Here is a 16509-nt window from a genome sequence, read left to right as displayed (position 1 = left end):
GTTACCTAAATAACATGATTTTCATGAAAAACACCTATTTTCCAAAGCAACAAAATTAAGAATGGTACGTTTTGTATTTCTGCAAATGTCTCTAACATCCGATTTACTAGAAGAGAGCTGGGCCCTCCCAGCTGCTTCTGCATCCCATCTATCGTGATGTGCTCTTTTGGCTGAAGCATGTGGGGAAAAATCCTTCACGGGAAGTATTGAAGAGAAGGGAAAGAATGAGTATTTTAATAGCCTGTTCAAATCATTTTGAATAGTCTCTATCTGAAAACGTGTTAATGAACGGCTCATATTCTGTTAGATTAAAACCCACTGGTGCGTCTTGTGCTTTGATCATTCTTTCCCCAGTGTATGAGTTTGTAATGTCATAGATTGGTCATTTGGGAAATAATTGGTTCGCTGAGTTACAGATCTTCCAAACTCTATACCTTCGGGCTTCTCTTTGAGACAACCTTTGTGTTTCCAGACGCAGAAGGGCTAGATGTTGCTTCCTTCCAGGCCATCACACAGGATGTTAGAAGGATGAGTTCTTAAGGGTCAAGAGCTAATACAATTAATAATTCTTTAGTCACGGACATGCTTCAGTGAAGCTTCTTTTTAATTACGAGGGGGTGGCGGTGAAGAGTAAAATGACCACTGTACAGCTTGGTGCCACTGCCTTGTATTGTGCTGAGGCACGGGGAGCTGCACCGCCATTGTTTCTGGATCCTCAGTGCCGATGTCCACACGGTGAAGAAGGCATAGAACTTCTTAGTGCTGTTAGGAAAATCGTTTTGATTTCACGGGCTTCTGGAAGGGTCTCGGGCACCCACAGGTGTTCACAGACCACATTTTGAGAACTGCTGCCCTAGGATACATACTCAGAAGTCTAACTGCAGAGTCTAAGGGTCAGACACGTCTTTAACCATCACTAGAGATTGCCAGATAGCTCACCAAAGTATCTCTTAGCAGCGAATGAGAGTTCCTCTTTCTGCACATCCTCACTAACACTTGGTTATTATCAGACTTTAAATTTAGGTTGGTCTGATGGGTAGCACATGGTTTGTTTTTAATCTGTTCTTATTACTGATGAATTTGAACATCGTCTGTTAGCCATTTGTATGCTGGTCATATACTTTGCCTTTTTTTTTTTTTTTAACATCTTGATTTCTAAAAGTTTTTGTATGTGTTGAATAATAATACTCGAATTGTGCTCTATTTCTGGGTTCTCTCTTCTGTTCCATTGATCTGTGGTGTCTGTTCCTGCCACCTGTCTTAATTACTATAGCTCTGTAGAAGCCTTGATATGAGGCAGAGTGATTCATCCCACTTTATTCTTCTTTGTCAATTATTTTGATCTATTTCCTTGACCTTTCCTTCATAAATTGTAGAATAAGCTTGTCTTTGTCTACAGAATACCTTGCTGGGATTCTGATAAGAATGTATTAACCTACAAATTAATTTGGGGAGAACTGACAGGTCTTCCAGTCCATAGACATGATATGTCTCTCTTTATTTTAATCTTTTCAATTTTATTTTATCAGCATTTTATAATTCTAAATTTTCAAGTTGATAAGAGTAAAGTTGTTTCATTTTTCTCACGTCCTTCTAATGGCTACAGGATCCAGAGTGATAATGCTTATGACATTCCTGATACTGATACATTTGTGTCTTCTTTTTTTATGTTTGCATCAAATCAACTGTAATTGACTTTTTTCCACAAAGACCAAGACTTTTGTTTTATTGATTTTTCTCTGTTTTCCTATGTTTGGTGCCATTGATTTCTGATCTTATATTTATTATTTCCTTACTTTTGCTTTCTTTGGGCTTATCATACTCTTCCTTGTCTTGTCCCTTGAGGGATGGACTTAGATTACTGAGGCCTTTCCTTGTTACGTATGAGCACATAGTTCTCTAAGTGTCCCTCCCTCCACTGCTCTAGCTTCATCCTAGTATTTTAATGTGTCATATTTTCATTTTCGTTTGGTTCTATGTATATTTTTAAATTTCTTTTGGAACTTCCTCGTTGAGCCACGGACTATTTAGAATTCTGTTCAACTTGGACACGCTCAGAGATTTCCTGTTGATTTCTAGTTTCATTCTATTATGGTTGGATAAGACACTTTGAATGATTTCAGCTCTATTAAGGTTCTTGAGGTTTGTTTTAGGCCCATGTGGTCTATCTTGGTGAATGTGTGTGAAATGTGTATTCTGCTCTTTTGAGGTGGGGTGTTTGTTCTCTATATGCCATTTAGATCCTTTTGTTATTATTTAGATTTTCTGCTTCTTGATGGTTTTCTTGCCAGCAGTTTTGTCAGTTGATGAGAGGAGTGTGAAAGTCCCCGACTATAACTTTGTATTTTGCCCATCTCTCCTTCCAGCTCTCTCAGTTTTTCTTGATGTATTTTGACGGTCTTGTTTGGTACATATACATTTAGGACCTTTCTGTCTTCTCAGGGGATCAGTATTTTTATCAACATGTAATATCCCTCTTTGTTTAAGGTAACTTTCTTTGCTGTGAAGTCTACTTGATTGGATGTTAAGATAGTCACTCCTGTTTTCAAATTAATGTTTATATGGTATGTCTCATATAGCCTTTTAACTTTCAGCTTACCCACATCATTGAATTTGAAGTGAGTTTCTTAAAAACAGCATGTCATTGAGCCATGTTTCTGTATCCACTCTGCCAGTCTTTTCATTGGTGTATTTAGATCATCTATGTTTGATAATTACTGATGTGTTCAAGCTTAAGTCTACCATTTTATTATTTGTTCTCCATTTGTTTCTTCTGGTTCTTATTCCTCTGTTTCTCTTCCTTGCCTTCCTGTGGATTACTTGAACATTTCTTTAGGATTAATCTTGATGTATTTATGGTGCATTTGAGCATATTTATATAGGTTGCATGATGGTTGCTGTGGGCATGTCTGTGTGTGTGTGTGTGTGACTTATCACAGGCAACTGGTCTCAACAATCAACATTTTACCACTTCAAGTGACATTACTTCCATCAGATCCCTTTATCTTGACTTTTTATTTATTTTGAGAGAGACAGGGACAGTGCGAGTTGGGGGGAGGGGCAGAGCAAGAGGGAGACAGAGAATCCCAAGCTGGCTCCACTGTGTCAGCACGGAACCCCATGCAGGAATTCAAACTCCTGAAACTGTGAGATCATGACCTGAGCCAAAACCAAGAGCCGGACACTCAATTGGCTGAGCCACCAGGCTCTCCATCTTTTTGACTTTTAAATATTGTCTTGAGTATCAGATGGTTTTACAACTTGTGTTTCAGTCATCAAGTAAATTTATAAAACTCATGAGGAGAAGCACAGTTTACAGCATGTACCAGGATTTCCGCTCTGTTGTTCCTTCTTACTTCCTGATGCACTAAGATTCCTTCTGTTATTATTTCATTTCTATTTGGAGAATGTCCTTTGGCCAGTCTTAAAGGTATGTCTACTAGCAGCAAATTCTTTTAGTTTTCATTTCTCCTTCATTCCTGAAGGGTAGTTTCACCAGAAGCAGAATTCATGGTTGATTGTTCTTTTCTTCCAGCACTTATAAATGATGTGCATTCCTCCTGGCCTCTGTGGCTTCTGATGAGGAACCTGCTGTAATGTGAATCTCTTGGTAATGGTAATGTAATGGTGTTCTCCTTGGTAATGTCTCATTTCTCCGTGGCTACTTTCAGGACTTTTCTTTGTCTTTAGTTTTCAGAACTGTAATTAGGATGCATCTTGGAGTGGATTTCTTTGGGTTTTTCCTGTTAAGATTCGCTCAGCTTCTTGAATTTATTGTGTGTGTTTTGCCAAATCTGGGAATCTTTTCAGTCATTATTTCTTCTGCTTTTGTAGCTCCACATTTTTTCTTTTTCTTTGATTTCTTGTGGGACTCTACTGATAGGATTGTTGGGTCTTTTGTCGTTCTCCCACAGATCCCTGAGACTTAATTCTTTTTTTTTTTTTCTTTTTCCCCAGTCTATTTTCTCTGTTTTTTTTCACACTGGGTAAATTCTACTGAATTCTTCAAGTGCAGTGATTTCTGTCCTCTGTCATCTCCACTCCACTATTGAGCCCATCGAGTGAGTTTTGTTTTTCAAGTGGAAGTCCTTATTAAAGCTGAAAATTGAGGTCTTTAATTCAACTCGAATATTGAGCTAGCTGCTAATAGAGAGCAGTAGAGAATCACTTTAGCAAAACATGGTTAGTTTCTTAATGTCTGAAAACCGGTTTCGTATATCAGAAGCATTAAGAAAAACAGTATATTCCTTATGGAATTTTCTGCCAAAAGAAATACTAGCAAGAACACATGTGTTGTCTAGTCTCTTCAGCTGTGTATAATTCAGGCATATCACAGTTTGAATTGTATGCCATCCGCATAGGCCACCAGAGCTAATGTAAACAACCCAAACAATACTGGCTAACTTTTTATATTAAAAGGTATACCAGCGATGGTGAAATCAAGACCATTGTTTGGGTCCCTTTTGATTTTTGGTTGCTTCAGATTCACAGGTGTGTCTGCCTTTCACAAGCTTCTCAGAACAGCTGCTACACTCTGTTGACCTCACTTTAAGCTGATACAATTCTTGCTCTGTGCCAAGAAGATGTTAGATTGATACAGTATCTCTTAGTTGGGGAAGATGGCCTTCCAGTCCCTGGAGCTCTTGTTTCTGCAAAAACAGTGAATCTGCTTTCATCTCTGTTCCAAGGGTCTAGGGAGACTCATTAGTCAAGCTAAGGGAAACTTCCCTGTTAGAACATTCTGCTTCTTAAGAATGTCAGGCAAATTGCCAGCCAGCACTAGGCTAAGTAGGGTCTAACTCCGTGCTGCTTCTCAGGCTCTATCCAACATACCCTAAGGGCCCCCCAGACCCAGACTGCTGACAGGTAGGAGGTGCTGCCTTTTTTCATAAAGTTCCCGTACAAGTCAGAAATCAAAAAGTTCGCTTAAATGCACGGATGCAGCGTGTTCAAGGAGGTATTTACCTGACTTACCTTTGTCCTTTAGAACTCCAGTGGTAAACTAACTGACTTCCTGAGCTTCTACACACTCCCCTCCACAGTCATGCACCACCCTGCTCACAAGAGCCTCAAAGCTGCCTACTCCTTCTACAACATTCACACCGAGACGCCCCTGCTGGACCTCATGAGTGACGCACTCATTATAGCCAAGCTGGTAAGTGACTGACTCCTTTTTTGTCTGTTTCTCCATATCTGCGTGTCAGTGTGTATAAAACCTCTTACTGTATTTTCCTCCACACGGGTGCAATTCATTAGAGATTTTTTTTTTAATGCTTTTTTTTTTAACGTTTATTTGCTTTTGAGAGACAGAGAGAGACAGAGAACAAGCAGGGGAGGAACAGAGAGAGAGGGAGACACAGAATCCGAAGCAGGCTCCAGGCTCCGAGCTGTCAGCACAGAGCCTGATGCGGGGCTCAAGCCCACGAACTGCGAGATCGTGACCTGAGCTGAAGTCAGTTGCGTAACCGACTGAGCCACTCAGGCACCCCTCATTTGAGATGTTTTTTTACTGTTGACCACCAGAGGAACAATTTTGATAAGAGTTTCTTTTAAAACTTCAGTGACTGTTTGCATCATTAATTCTATTTGCAACTTAACCAAAAACATTTTGTGCAAATTAGAAACTTTTTTGTTTTTAATGTTTATTTTTGAGAGCAGAGAGAGACAGAGCACAAGCAGGGGAGGGGCACAGAGAGAGGGATACACAGAATCCAAAACAGTCTCCAGGCTCTGAGCTGTCAGCACAGAGCCTGACGTGGGCTCGAACTCACGAGCCTTGAGATCATGACCTGAGCTGAAGTCGGATGTTTAACCGACTGAGCCACCCAGGTGCCCCCAAATTAGAAACTCCTAACCCTCATATAAGAATGCATAAAACTCATAATACAAGGAATATAGGGAAAATACATGATGCTTGATATAAGGAACATATGTGTTTGTGTTGTAGTGAATAATTAGCAACAACAACCTTTTTTTGGACTGAACTAGTCTCTGAATTTTAAAATAAAAGGCATTTTGAAAAATGAAAGGAATTAAATTCAAAATGTGCTGTCCTATATTTGCAGTATTTTTCTAGTTGTAGTAATTAGGATAATTGTTAAATTCTTGCTACAAAGAAACATTTTCTTTTAAAAGGAAGTTGAGGGGCATCCGAGTGGCTCAGTTGGTTGAGTGTCTGACTCTTGATTTTGGCTCAGGTCGTGATCTCACGATGGTGAGTTCGAGCCCCACGTCAGGCTCCACACTGAGCACGGAGCCTGCTTGAGATTCTCTCTCTCAAAAAAAAAAAAAAAGAAAGAGAAAAAAAAAAGTTGAAATTAGCTAACAGTTATTTTGACGTAATTATTAAACATGAGAAAATGTTATTTGTGAGAAACTGGGAACAACACGTGAGACATAGCTGCATTTATCTGGCATTTGATAACTGAAAACATTTTTTTTTTTAACATTGTACTCTTGGATCCCCAAGTCAACATTATCCAGATTCTTTGATCCTGTTCTTTTTCAGCTACTTCCTCCCCCCCATAAAAGGCCGACAATAAATGATTTAAAGCAAAACCCCTGAGAAATAGAAATTTAGGGCTTCATCTATACCATGTCTTTCATGGTATTATTCCTTAACATTTTTAAGAAATTAGATTTTTACTAGTAAAATGTTACTAAATTTACTTCCCAGCAGCAGCCCAAGACAAGGATACACTTGAAGTCGTTAAAGCTCTAGCTAAGTCAGAACTTCAAAAGGCCAATAACTAACAGTTCTGGAGACAGAGCCATCTGGGCAAAATGTTCCTTCTAAAACAGGGACAGAATATTCTCTGAGATCTTCATAGATTGTGTTAGTGTTAGCCAACATACTACCGATTTGGACTGAGCATTTCTGGGTAAGCCTCCTGACTCTGTCAGACTCGCTGCTAGTTTTATAAGACCATTTGAACTGAGTTCTTCACCTACACATAGATTATAGACATTAAACCTCTTTAGGAGAAATGCATATTCAAGCTGTTAGTAGATGAATTAAATATTACACTGAAATACATAATAGAGGAAACACTCTGGTCCTTTGAAATTTAAATTTTTAAATCCTTTTTATATTGGCAGAAAGGATTTGATGTATTCAATGCACTAGATTTGATGGAAAATAAGACCTTCTTGGAAAAACTCAAGTTTGGCATAGGAGATGGCAATTTGCAGTATTATCTGTACAATTGGAGATGTCCAGGAACAGATTCTGAAAAGGTAAGTGAAGTTGACGCACCCTTTATAAACTTCATACATTTACCTAGGAATTCCCATACTTGCTTCCCTTAGGATTGGTAAGGTGTTTTTTAGTAGCTTTTAAAACATACAGATCTGTTACACGATAATTTATTTTTTCTTGCTTACCTGTTATGTTTCTTCCCTCCCTAGGTTGGACTAGTATTACAATAGATGGATATTTCTATTTCTAGAACTCTGGCATCATCATTTGTTAATATTCTATTTAATGATTCCTGGAACTGCCATTCCAAAGAAGAATAAAATAAAAGCACAACTTCGGCAAAATCGATGTCGTCGGTAACAATCAGAAAAGATGAAAAAACACCCATACGTGACCAATAGTACATCTTTCTAGCTAGAATGTTAACATTCTTTTTTTCCACTGTTCACCTATTTGTAGGAGGGATGAAAGGGTACAAAGAGCACATTCCTCGAATTTTCAGACTTTTGGCTGTCTCCTGATGAAGAGAAGGGATTTTTCCTCTCTGTAGAAAAGAGACTGTTTTTCTATGGACTGAACAGAAGTCACAGAATTGTGTAAGCAAATCTTTGCTGTTGTGTGGAGATGAACTGCTGCATTTCTTTGATTAAGTGTTGGTCTGTTTGTCCATGTAACAGAATGAAGGATCCATCTGGCAAATCGGTACTTCCCCACCTTGCAGTGTGATTGAGAGCGTTTATGGAACCGGGACGTGTGCAACTCAGGAGTGGGGGGTGTCTAAGTATATAGTGAGATCAAAATGTACCGGGGACTAGTAAGTACATTTATTTCTCCAGGAGCAGAGTCGCCAAGTAAGTAAACACATAGATTTGTACTTTGATCTTCAACAGGTCAGTGGACTGGTTTCAGAAGCAAAGTTTTGTGCAAACACGGTCTCTCTGAGTCTACACCCATGGCTGACTAGACTTTGCTGCTGCTGCACATACTCGCTTCTTCTCGGCAGCAACAAGAGATGTGAGGCAAAGAAAATAAAAGCTCTAAAGCCAAAAGAAATGCTCAGTGGAATTTATTAGTGCTATCAGGACATTGATAGTTTGAATGTTTTTATTACTTATGCAAAATTGCACATGTTCCTTTATGCTGACTTTAATTTATCATGAAAGCTGTCATGCTAATGGAAAATGTTATTTGTAAATAAGTGTTCATAATTTTGTTACTGATGGTGTTTTTAACTAGAATTTGAAAACCAGTTTTCTCAGTGTACATATCTACGTGCATATTAACTGCCAGTAGTCCAGGAGGGGGAAAACGTGAACGAGGCCACGTGGAAACTGGCTTTGGCTCAAATACCACAAAGTAGATATACTTGTTCCTGCCTTTACTGTACCAGTGCCTAGGCTCTTCAGTCCAGAAAAATTGAATTTTCGACAATATGACAGTCTTTATGTTGTAAGCGGCCAGATGAAACTGGTCATACCTTATACCAGGCAGGACCTAGCAAACTATGGCCCACGAGCCAAATCCAGCCCATCACCTCTTTTTGTACAGCCCGTGAGCTAAGAATGGTTTTTACATGTTTGAATGGTTCTGGGGGTGGGGGTGGGGGGGAGGATCAAAGAAAAATAACATCTTGTGATGTGAGAATTATAGGAAATGCAGATTTCAGCATCCATATATAAAGTGTCATTGGAACACAGTCACACTCACTTGCTTACGCATTTCCTGTGGCTGCTTCACACTACAAAAGGCAGAGTTGTGTTATTCTGACAGCACTGTATGGCCCAAAAGGCCTAGCGTATTTACTACCTGGCCCTTTACAGAAAAAAAATTTTGTCAGCTCTGACTTACACTAAAGAGCTGAAAGCCACTTTCTGCACAAGATTAAACCCACAGCCGTGGCAGCCCCGAGACCACCACTAGAGGGCGCCGGGGGGGCACAGTAGTGCCTGAGGACAGGGATGGTTTTTGAAGACCAATGGTTCGGACCCAACTGCATTACCCCATTCTTCCTTAACAGGAGAGTGGCTTTGGAAGCAAAACTGAACTAATTCATTGAAACACCAAGAATTAAGTAAACGGGATTTTTTTTTATTTAAAAAAAAATTTTTTTTAATGTTTATTCTTGAGAGAGACAGAGAGAGACAGTATGAATGGGGAAGGGGCAGGGAAAGGGAGACACAGTACCCAAAGCAGGCCCCAGGCGCTGAGCTGTCAGCACAGAGCCCCACGCGGGGCTCTAACTCACGAACCTCGAGATCATGACCTGAGCCTAAGTCAGGTGCTTAACCACCCAGGCGCCCCAAGTAAATGGAATTTTAAGTTAATCTGGACTCAAGGCTCTAGCTGGGAATTAGGGATTTTAATTTAATCTGGCGTCAAGACTATAGTTGGGAATTATATTCCACTCATTTTTATGGCACAGTCTTACGTGAAGCAGGTTTTCAAATAATTGCAGAATTGCCAAATTTTATCACAAGCTCCCCTCGTGATGAGGCTATGGCACTTTTCCTTTGTTTACATAATTCAGTTGTAGAATTCAGTTTTTCTGTCGTTTTTAAATGCACTAGTTAATAAGTGTCACATCTCCCTCTTTATAATTTAGGCAGATTGCCAGTAAATATTTCAAAATTGAAAATCAGTAAAATCGCTTGTGTTGATGAAGTTATTAGGACTAAATTTTTTTTTAATGTTTCTTTTTGCGAGAAAGGGAAGGGAGGGCAGGGAGGAAGGGGGACAGAGGATCCCAAGAGGGCTCCACACTGACAGCAGAGAACCTGATGCAGGGCGTGAACTCATGAACCATGAGATCATGACCTGAGCCGACTTTGGATGCTTACCGACTGAGCCACCCAGGCGCCCCATCAGTTTACTTTTTTTAATTCTCTTCCTGACTTATTTCACCTAATTACCGGCCTACTTTGTACCCATGTTATATTTCCAAGAAAGTAAGTTAACCACATAAAGGGGTGAACTTCAGCCATTCAAAATACCGTGTCTGGCTTTTTTTTATGAACATTAAGCCTTTCTCCCAAGCTCATACATTTGCCTACCTACAAAGTTAAATCAACAGGAAGTTAAGAAAAAAAGATTTTTTTGTGATTTTTTTTTTTAATTTTTGTTTTAATGTTTATTATTGAGAGACAGAGAGAGACAGAGCATGAGCATTGGAGAGGCAGAGAGAGGGGGAGACACAGAATCAGAGGCAAGCTCCAGGCTCTGTGCAAGCTGTCAGCACACAGCCCGATGTGGGGCTCGATGTGGGGCTCGAACCGGCAAACCGCGAGATCATGACCTGAGCAGAAGTCGGTCGCTTAACCCACTGAGCCACCCAGGTGCCCCGTTTTTGTGATGTTTCTAAAGACGATGTATTGTTTGGTGTTTCATAGCTCTTTTAAAGTTGATGATGCATCTGCAGTCCACTCTCACCGGCAGCACTAACTAGAACCTGTTTACTGTGGCACACCTTCCAAGCCTGCCAGAAAGATGTTAAGTGTCGTGGGATGCAGATTTGCTTGCTTACTAGCATTGGTACCAGCCTCTTGGAAAGTGAATTTATACAAGCATGGACATTAGTCGCAATAAACTTTTGTTACAATATTTGTACTTCTGGATATTTTCTGCACTTAGTGTTTTCAAGCGTCAGCCCATCCGGCTATACAAAGAGTCTTATACGTATGAAACGGATGTTACCAAAAGTATTCAAGAATATACGTAAAAATAACAAATTTTATTAGTTCCAAGGCTTCTTCGTAAAGTGTCATCTTACAACTGTGCGAAACGATAAGGTGACCCAAGATTACTTTGAGGTCGTTTTTTTACCTTTGGGTGGTTTCCTTATCTTATTGGGGTTTGGAATCAGTTTCTTTATTTTAAGGGGTTGTAACACCACAGCCTGCTGACTTCCAACAAGCTTTCTTTTCTGTTTAGAGAGGTCTTCAAAGGACGTGTCCAAAACCTCTCTGTCTCGGCTTTCTGAGGACACGGTGTCTAAACTTGCCCCGGAGTCCTCGGGTCTTCCTTGAAGCCAGGGCACGTGTAAGCTGGGTACTCGGGGAATTATAGCTCTGACTTCAGCGTCAAAGGCTGTGGTGGTCTTTTTGAACCCCAAGGCCAGGACGCACTTCAGGCCGATGACCGGTGCGAGCCTCTCGCTGAGCCGGGGAACCTGACAAGCGGGAACCGCCCGGCTCAGACTTAACTGAATCAGGTGCGAGGTGAGGATGGCAGGCTTGGCTGACCTGCACACCAGGACCAGCAGCAGCCCGTTCCTTTCCAGAGCGCGGGTGACTTCATTGATGCCAATGGCGAGCTGCTTCCTGACGTCCACGGGGGTCCACCCTGACCCCTGCTCGCTACCTTCTGGCGGTTTCTCCTTCGGGCCCTCGCTCTTCTCAACCTCTGTGCCACACCCGTCTGGGCTTGGTTCTTTTAAAAACTGCTTTCTCTTTTTCTTCTTATCCTCCATCTTCCGAAGCCCAAGAGATTTAAATCTGTCTTCAAGCGTCTGCAGTATGAAGTGCATGTGTTCTCTCTCGAGCGCGCTCCAGCAGATGGCGTAAGGGTTGTTCAGCGAGGTCTTTACGGTTAAGGGTCTCGTCTTCCGAACGGAGCCCCTCCCCGGTGCCTGAGGAGCCGCGGCCATTCCGAAAAATCTCTCGTGGAGAAGCAAACGACAAAGTAAAACTCGTGTTACTGGCAGTGCATGTCATAAGAGTAGCCTACCTGTACTTTGGTTCTCGATGGGCCACAGCAAGCCTCATTCCACAGAACTGAGTACGTGACCATACACCAGACCTCTTTTAAGACTAAGGCATTTATTTTCCCCATTTTTTCATGACTGTCTTTATTCGTATACAGGCAATATATACATGTTTTTGCATTGCTGCAATCACCGTGACGTTCTATTTATTTATTTCCTTTATTAAAAATGTTCCATGTTTCTACCTGTTCATGGTCATTCTTTTAAGGACTGTGTGGTATTAATCTTACAATTCTGCCAACATTTTCTAAGATGCTCTCCATTCAGGCTTCATTCAGCAAACACTCCCTGAGCACCTCCGGCGTGCAGGCAGCGTTCCAGTCACTGGGCTCGGCAGGGAACCAAAACCAAGTCCACCTGGCACAGAGCTCACTGTGAGCGCCCGGAAGCCTCTGCCATTCATGATTACCGACCAGGTGTGAGTTAATCCACGCATACGGTTAAAAACTCAAATGATATTTGCGTTCTATGCCCTTTGTAAGCCTCCCTCCCTCCCCAGACCCTAAGCTTCTGGTGACCCTCCTCGAACATCTAGAGACATTCCCCCTGCCCGGTTATTCCAAGAGACTGCTCCTCCAACTGGCAATCTGCTGAAAATCAGGGGGATTTTGTCATGAAACTTGAAAAAGAAAAATAGGAAGGCTCCTTCTTGGGAAGCTGTTGCAAACCACTGATGTGGGAAGCACATCCCGGCTCTCCTTCCCAGAGCAAGCGCGTTTCTCTTCCCTCACTTTTATGCCTCCCTTCTTCCTGGGGCTCAGCCCATAGTGACCTACGTGGCAAAGCTGAAGGGGGTTAAACAAGCCAGCCCCGACGAGTCTGGCGTCTGGAACTGTCCCTGTGTTCAGGTAACCAGATGTTCTCCTTCCAGACAGTCCCTCATTCCAAACCATGTATCCCACTGAGGCCTGCCTGCCCCAACATGCCCGCTGCACAATGAGGTCTGCTCCGGTTAAACTTCCGCTCGCCCAGGCTGGCTACTACTGATGGTGACAGGCGTCTCTGTGGAGCGTGTCAGAAGCGAGAAGGCACTTTCTCCATGTATCACTTGACTGTCACACAACTCCCATATGATTGCCCAACGTGTGGGTAAGAAAATAGCCTTGACTTTAAGCGCCTTGCCCAAAGTCACAACTGGTTTTCCGGACCCAAATTTGATGCCCTTTCAATCCTGGCTGCACCTCAAAAATAACCTGTTGCCTTCTAAAACCTACGGATGGGTTGGTCCTTATACCGCATGTACTGAACTGGGGGCCCTGGGAATAGGGCCAGGGCGTCTATACTTGTAAAAAGCTGCCCAGGTGAATCTGATACTGAACAGGGTTAGGAACTGCTGGGGTAGCGCTGTGGAAAACTGGACGGCCTTTGGAAATGGCCTCCTGACCTCCACTGGTCACTCCTCCTCCTAAGTCACCTTCTAACAGAAATCCAAAACTCAGCTCCTTCAGGCAAGGTCAGACCCTGTTCGTGCCAGCTCTGCCGGAGCCTCGGTATCTGCCGCCGAAGCCCGCTGCACAGCACTCCTCGTCCTGCATTTTCCCCGTGTTCCCCTCAAGCTCCGGGAATCAGGAAGTGGGGACTGGGGGAGGCTGGCATCAGCTTGAAGGTGGTCATGAAGACGAGCCAGACAAATCTAACAGGGCTCCTGCCAAACCTCGAGTCTGTCCGCATGCCTCGGTATTCGAACAGCACAGAATACTTAAATCCTTCAGTAAATACTTACAGTTATGTGCTCCGGAGGGGAGGCCAAGACAGGCGTGGGAACTCCCACCTTCAGAATCTAGCCGGGGAGATGAGAACCAAGCAGTTCAATAAGCACAGTCTTAGGTCACATGGTCCAGAAAACAAAGTACTGACTGATGAGAAGTAACAGTTTTGGAGGAGAAAAACAGGCCTTGCCGAGGTGCCTTTTGCGCTATGTCTTGGGGGCAACCACGACCTAGAAGATGAAGTGCAAACCCTCTAAGGTGACATACAAGGCCCTCCCCACTCTGCCCCCCCCTTTCTCCCCACCAGCCTTTCACCTTCTATGCCCCACCAGGCATGATCACACCCCGCCACAGAACCACTTATTGTTTAACGAGGCCTCCGGTTCCCCAGCTCTACATGTTCAGACACACTATTCCCTCTGCCTGCCTGCAATACCCTCCCACCTTCAGCCCCACCACCGCCGTTCTTCCGGTATTTCTGGATTATCCACAATGCACGGAGCCATAAAGTACCAAGTAAAAACCATTCCTGGCCTCACTAGGCTTAGAGCCCATGAAAAAGACGTATCAGCAGGTAATAAAACAAGATGTGCACACTGAGGTCTGGAAACTGCAGGATAGTAAGCACGTGGCAGAAGCCTGCCTTAATTGAGGGGGTCAGCAAGGAAGTCCTGGAGAAAGTGACCTTTTTAACCCTACATCTGAAGAGTGCCTGCCAAAGGTAGTAGGAAGCCGAAAGAGTATCCCAGGGAACACATTCACGGAAGTGAAGTTCACGGTCTCTGGGGCAGAGATGCTAGAAACGGTGAGGTTATTAGCAAAGGTAGACAAAGACCAGAGGGTGAAAGTCCTTGCAAGCCTTGTAATGAGAAGCAACCGTAACGTTTAAAGCAGAAGAGTGGAGTGATTAGAAAGGCAATGCAGGAAGATCTTCGCGGATTCCCGGCCTGGTGGCGTCCTCTGCCAAGAGTGGAAGGGGCAAAGAGGTTCCCAGAGAAGGCCTGACGGTGACCTGCACTAGAGTCGCCGCGGAGGGAAAGGCACAGAAATACATCCTAGCTCAAACAGTTAAGAGATAGAATCTACTCGGCTTAGTGTCATCAACTGGGAGCAGAGCAGAGGAAGGCCTCAGAAATGCCTTCCGGTCTCCGGATCCGGTAGCAGAGGGGAGGACAGCCTCAGTTCCCGGGGGCTGCATTCCTGTCCCAGAGTCACCCCTTCCCCGTGCATGCCCCCCCCCCCCCCCGTATTTAGTACCCTCGTTCCTCACTACTTACCATACCGAACTGTAGTTACCTTGTGGTCCGTCCCCGCTTCTAGGCAGCGGAGCACTGAAGGACCAGGGTGGACTATGTCGTACTATTTCTCGTACCTACAGACACCAGGAGAACAGAGGGGAGTAAACCGAGGGCCGGAGGCAGGAAAGTACGCGGGTCCGGGCGAGGGGGGGGCGGCCCAGGAGGCGGGGTTCCCGGGGAAGACCTGGGGAGCTCGCGAGCCCACCGCCCCGAGGCCTCCGCCCTCCGCGGCGTCCCGGGCTCGATCCCACCCGGCGCGCCCCTCCCGTCCTCCGCGTCCCCCTGGTCCGACTTCCACTAACGACCGCGACCCCACCGCGCCCACGTGCGCCGCGACGCGCGTGCGCAGAGCCCTCGCCCTACCCGGCTCCGCCATCCAAACGCTCAGAGAGCTTCCCATCTCGTCATCCCGCCTTGACACTCACCGGGGAGAGAGTCTGCCCACAGCGTCTCGAGGCAGAAACTTGCAAAACGCCTGAGTTTGGCTGGGAGCGGGGTTGGGAGGCTTAGGACTGCGTCCTATCGCGTCAGTGCGCAGGCGCAATGTCTGTCTCGCGAGACATCACGGTTGCCGTGGTAACCCGCCGCTCACCGTCTCCGAGGCTAGGTCTGGGGGCTCTTCTACTGTAGTTGCGGGAGGGCTGGTTTTTCACTCGTCGCCCACGCCCTTCTAATCCAGTTTCTACCTTTCAGCGCCTGGCGGTGTTGGCTCTGTCTCTCTTCCCGCTTTTCTGTATTTGGCTTGCCTAAGGGGACGCAAAACCCTAGTCCTTGTCCCAGTGCCCCCATCTCCGTCGCATCCCCAGCACCAGGAAAATCAAGATAAACGGGGGATGAGGGGTGGTTTGCGATTTAAAAAAAAGTGCTTACAGGCAACAATGTAGGCGATCATGAGCCCCCTGAAAGGAGAGAGTAAAGAAGACTTTGCGTTCTGCGACAGCGGCTCAGAAAAGTCCTCCAAATGTCCGCTGTAGCAACTCCGACCAGTGGAAACTAACGGTTATGAATGGAGTCGCTAGGAAGGCACGGACAACCGCAAAACAGCTGAAGGACGTTTGCAAGGTCAGGCCTCTGAACCTGTTGATTTAGCTGTGGCGAGAACTTAGAAGAAAGTAGGTTGCTTCTGACTTAAAGAGCCTGCTCCCTCCCCACCCCATTCCTTTCTCTTTTCCAGCCCAATTTAGCGCCCCTCCCCCACTTTACTTTTCCTCTCTCCATCTTTCTCAAAAATTTTCCGTCCTCAATCTCTTCACTGCTCGTTTTGTTTTCCATTTTTTGGATCTATTTCCTGTATTTTCAGTTTTTGTCACCCACATAGCGCCCAACTGGTGATAAACAAAACAAAAAACTGTGTTCCCTTGGGTCAAAAATTATTGCAGGTTACACAGGGTTAAAGTACAGTTTGATTTTTTTTTTTAATCACAATTGAAAAGATTAAGAAGAATGAAGTTACAATGAGTTTGAGTGTAACAACAGGCTTTTGTTTCACAAAATGAATCTTACTGGTTCGTGATGAACTGCCAACATTCAGTTTTAAAGTAGTCT

General features: G+C 44.0%; 2 protein-coding genes across 8 annotated transcripts in view; one reads left to right on the top strand and one right to left on the bottom strand.

The window, feature by feature from the left end:
- The window catches only part of NMT2 (N-myristoyltransferase 2), a 77165-nt gene extending 66364 nt beyond the window's left edge, over positions 1 to 10801 (top strand). Inside the window, exons 10-13 of one of the 3 annotated variants that reach the window (XR_006294649.1) lie at positions 4988 to 5155; positions 7099 to 7236; positions 7408 to 7794; positions 10585 to 10801. Coding sequence is in view for 2 of the 3 variants with exons in the window: in XM_043563784.1 (XP_043419719.1) it covers positions 4988 to 5155; positions 7099 to 7236; positions 7408 to 7428 (327 nt within the window). In the remaining variant the exon portion in view is untranslated. Of the gene's footprint in view, positions 1 to 4987; positions 5156 to 7098; positions 7237 to 7407; positions 9864 to 10584 lie in introns of those variants that run through there. The other 2 variants (XM_043563784.1, XM_043563785.1) reach the window with 2 other exon arrangements.
- Positions 10802 to 10910: 109 nt separating this feature from the next.
- Positions 10911 to 15508, bottom strand: RPP38 (ribonuclease P/MRP subunit p38). 5 transcript variants are annotated; one of them, XM_043563788.1, is made up of 3 exons: positions 15390 to 15508; positions 13681 to 13896; positions 10911 to 11850 (listed from the first exon to the last, which is right to left on the bottom strand). In XM_043563788.1, the coding sequence occupies exon 3, from the start codon at positions 11838 to 11840 to the stop codon at positions 10995 to 10997; it is 846 nt and encodes a 281-aa protein (XP_043419723.1). In that variant the 5' UTR covers positions 11841 to 11850; positions 13681 to 13896; positions 15390 to 15508; the 3' UTR covers positions 10911 to 10994. The 5 variants fall into 5 exon arrangements, with proteins under 5 accessions (XP_043419723.1, XP_043419725.1, XP_043419724.1 ...); XM_043563790.1 differs by having other exon boundaries at positions 13681 to 13737; positions 15390 to 15488; XM_043563789.1 differs by lacking the exon at positions 15390 to 15508 and adding an exon at positions 14944 to 15379 and having other exon boundaries at positions 10911 to 11852.
- Positions 15509 to 16509: the final 1001 nt, after the last annotated feature.

Source organism: Prionailurus bengalensis, chromosome B4, assembly GCF_016509475.1.
Source record: "Prionailurus bengalensis isolate Pbe53 chromosome B4, Fcat_Pben_1.1_paternal_pri, whole genome shotgun sequence".
Taxonomy (NCBI): domain Eukaryota; kingdom Metazoa; phylum Chordata; class Mammalia; order Carnivora; family Felidae; genus Prionailurus; species Prionailurus bengalensis.
Note: the sequence above shows the minus strand (reverse complement) of the source record. Positions and strands in the feature narration are given on the sequence as shown.

Bases quoted from the DNA above. Each gene is read 5' to 3' on its own strand.
- RPP38 (XM_043563786.1), bottom strand. The intron at 11,853-13,680 runs GTAAGTATTTAC...CTTCTCCACGAG, and splicing joins CCCCTCCGGAGCACATAACT to AGATTTTTCGGAATGGCCGC.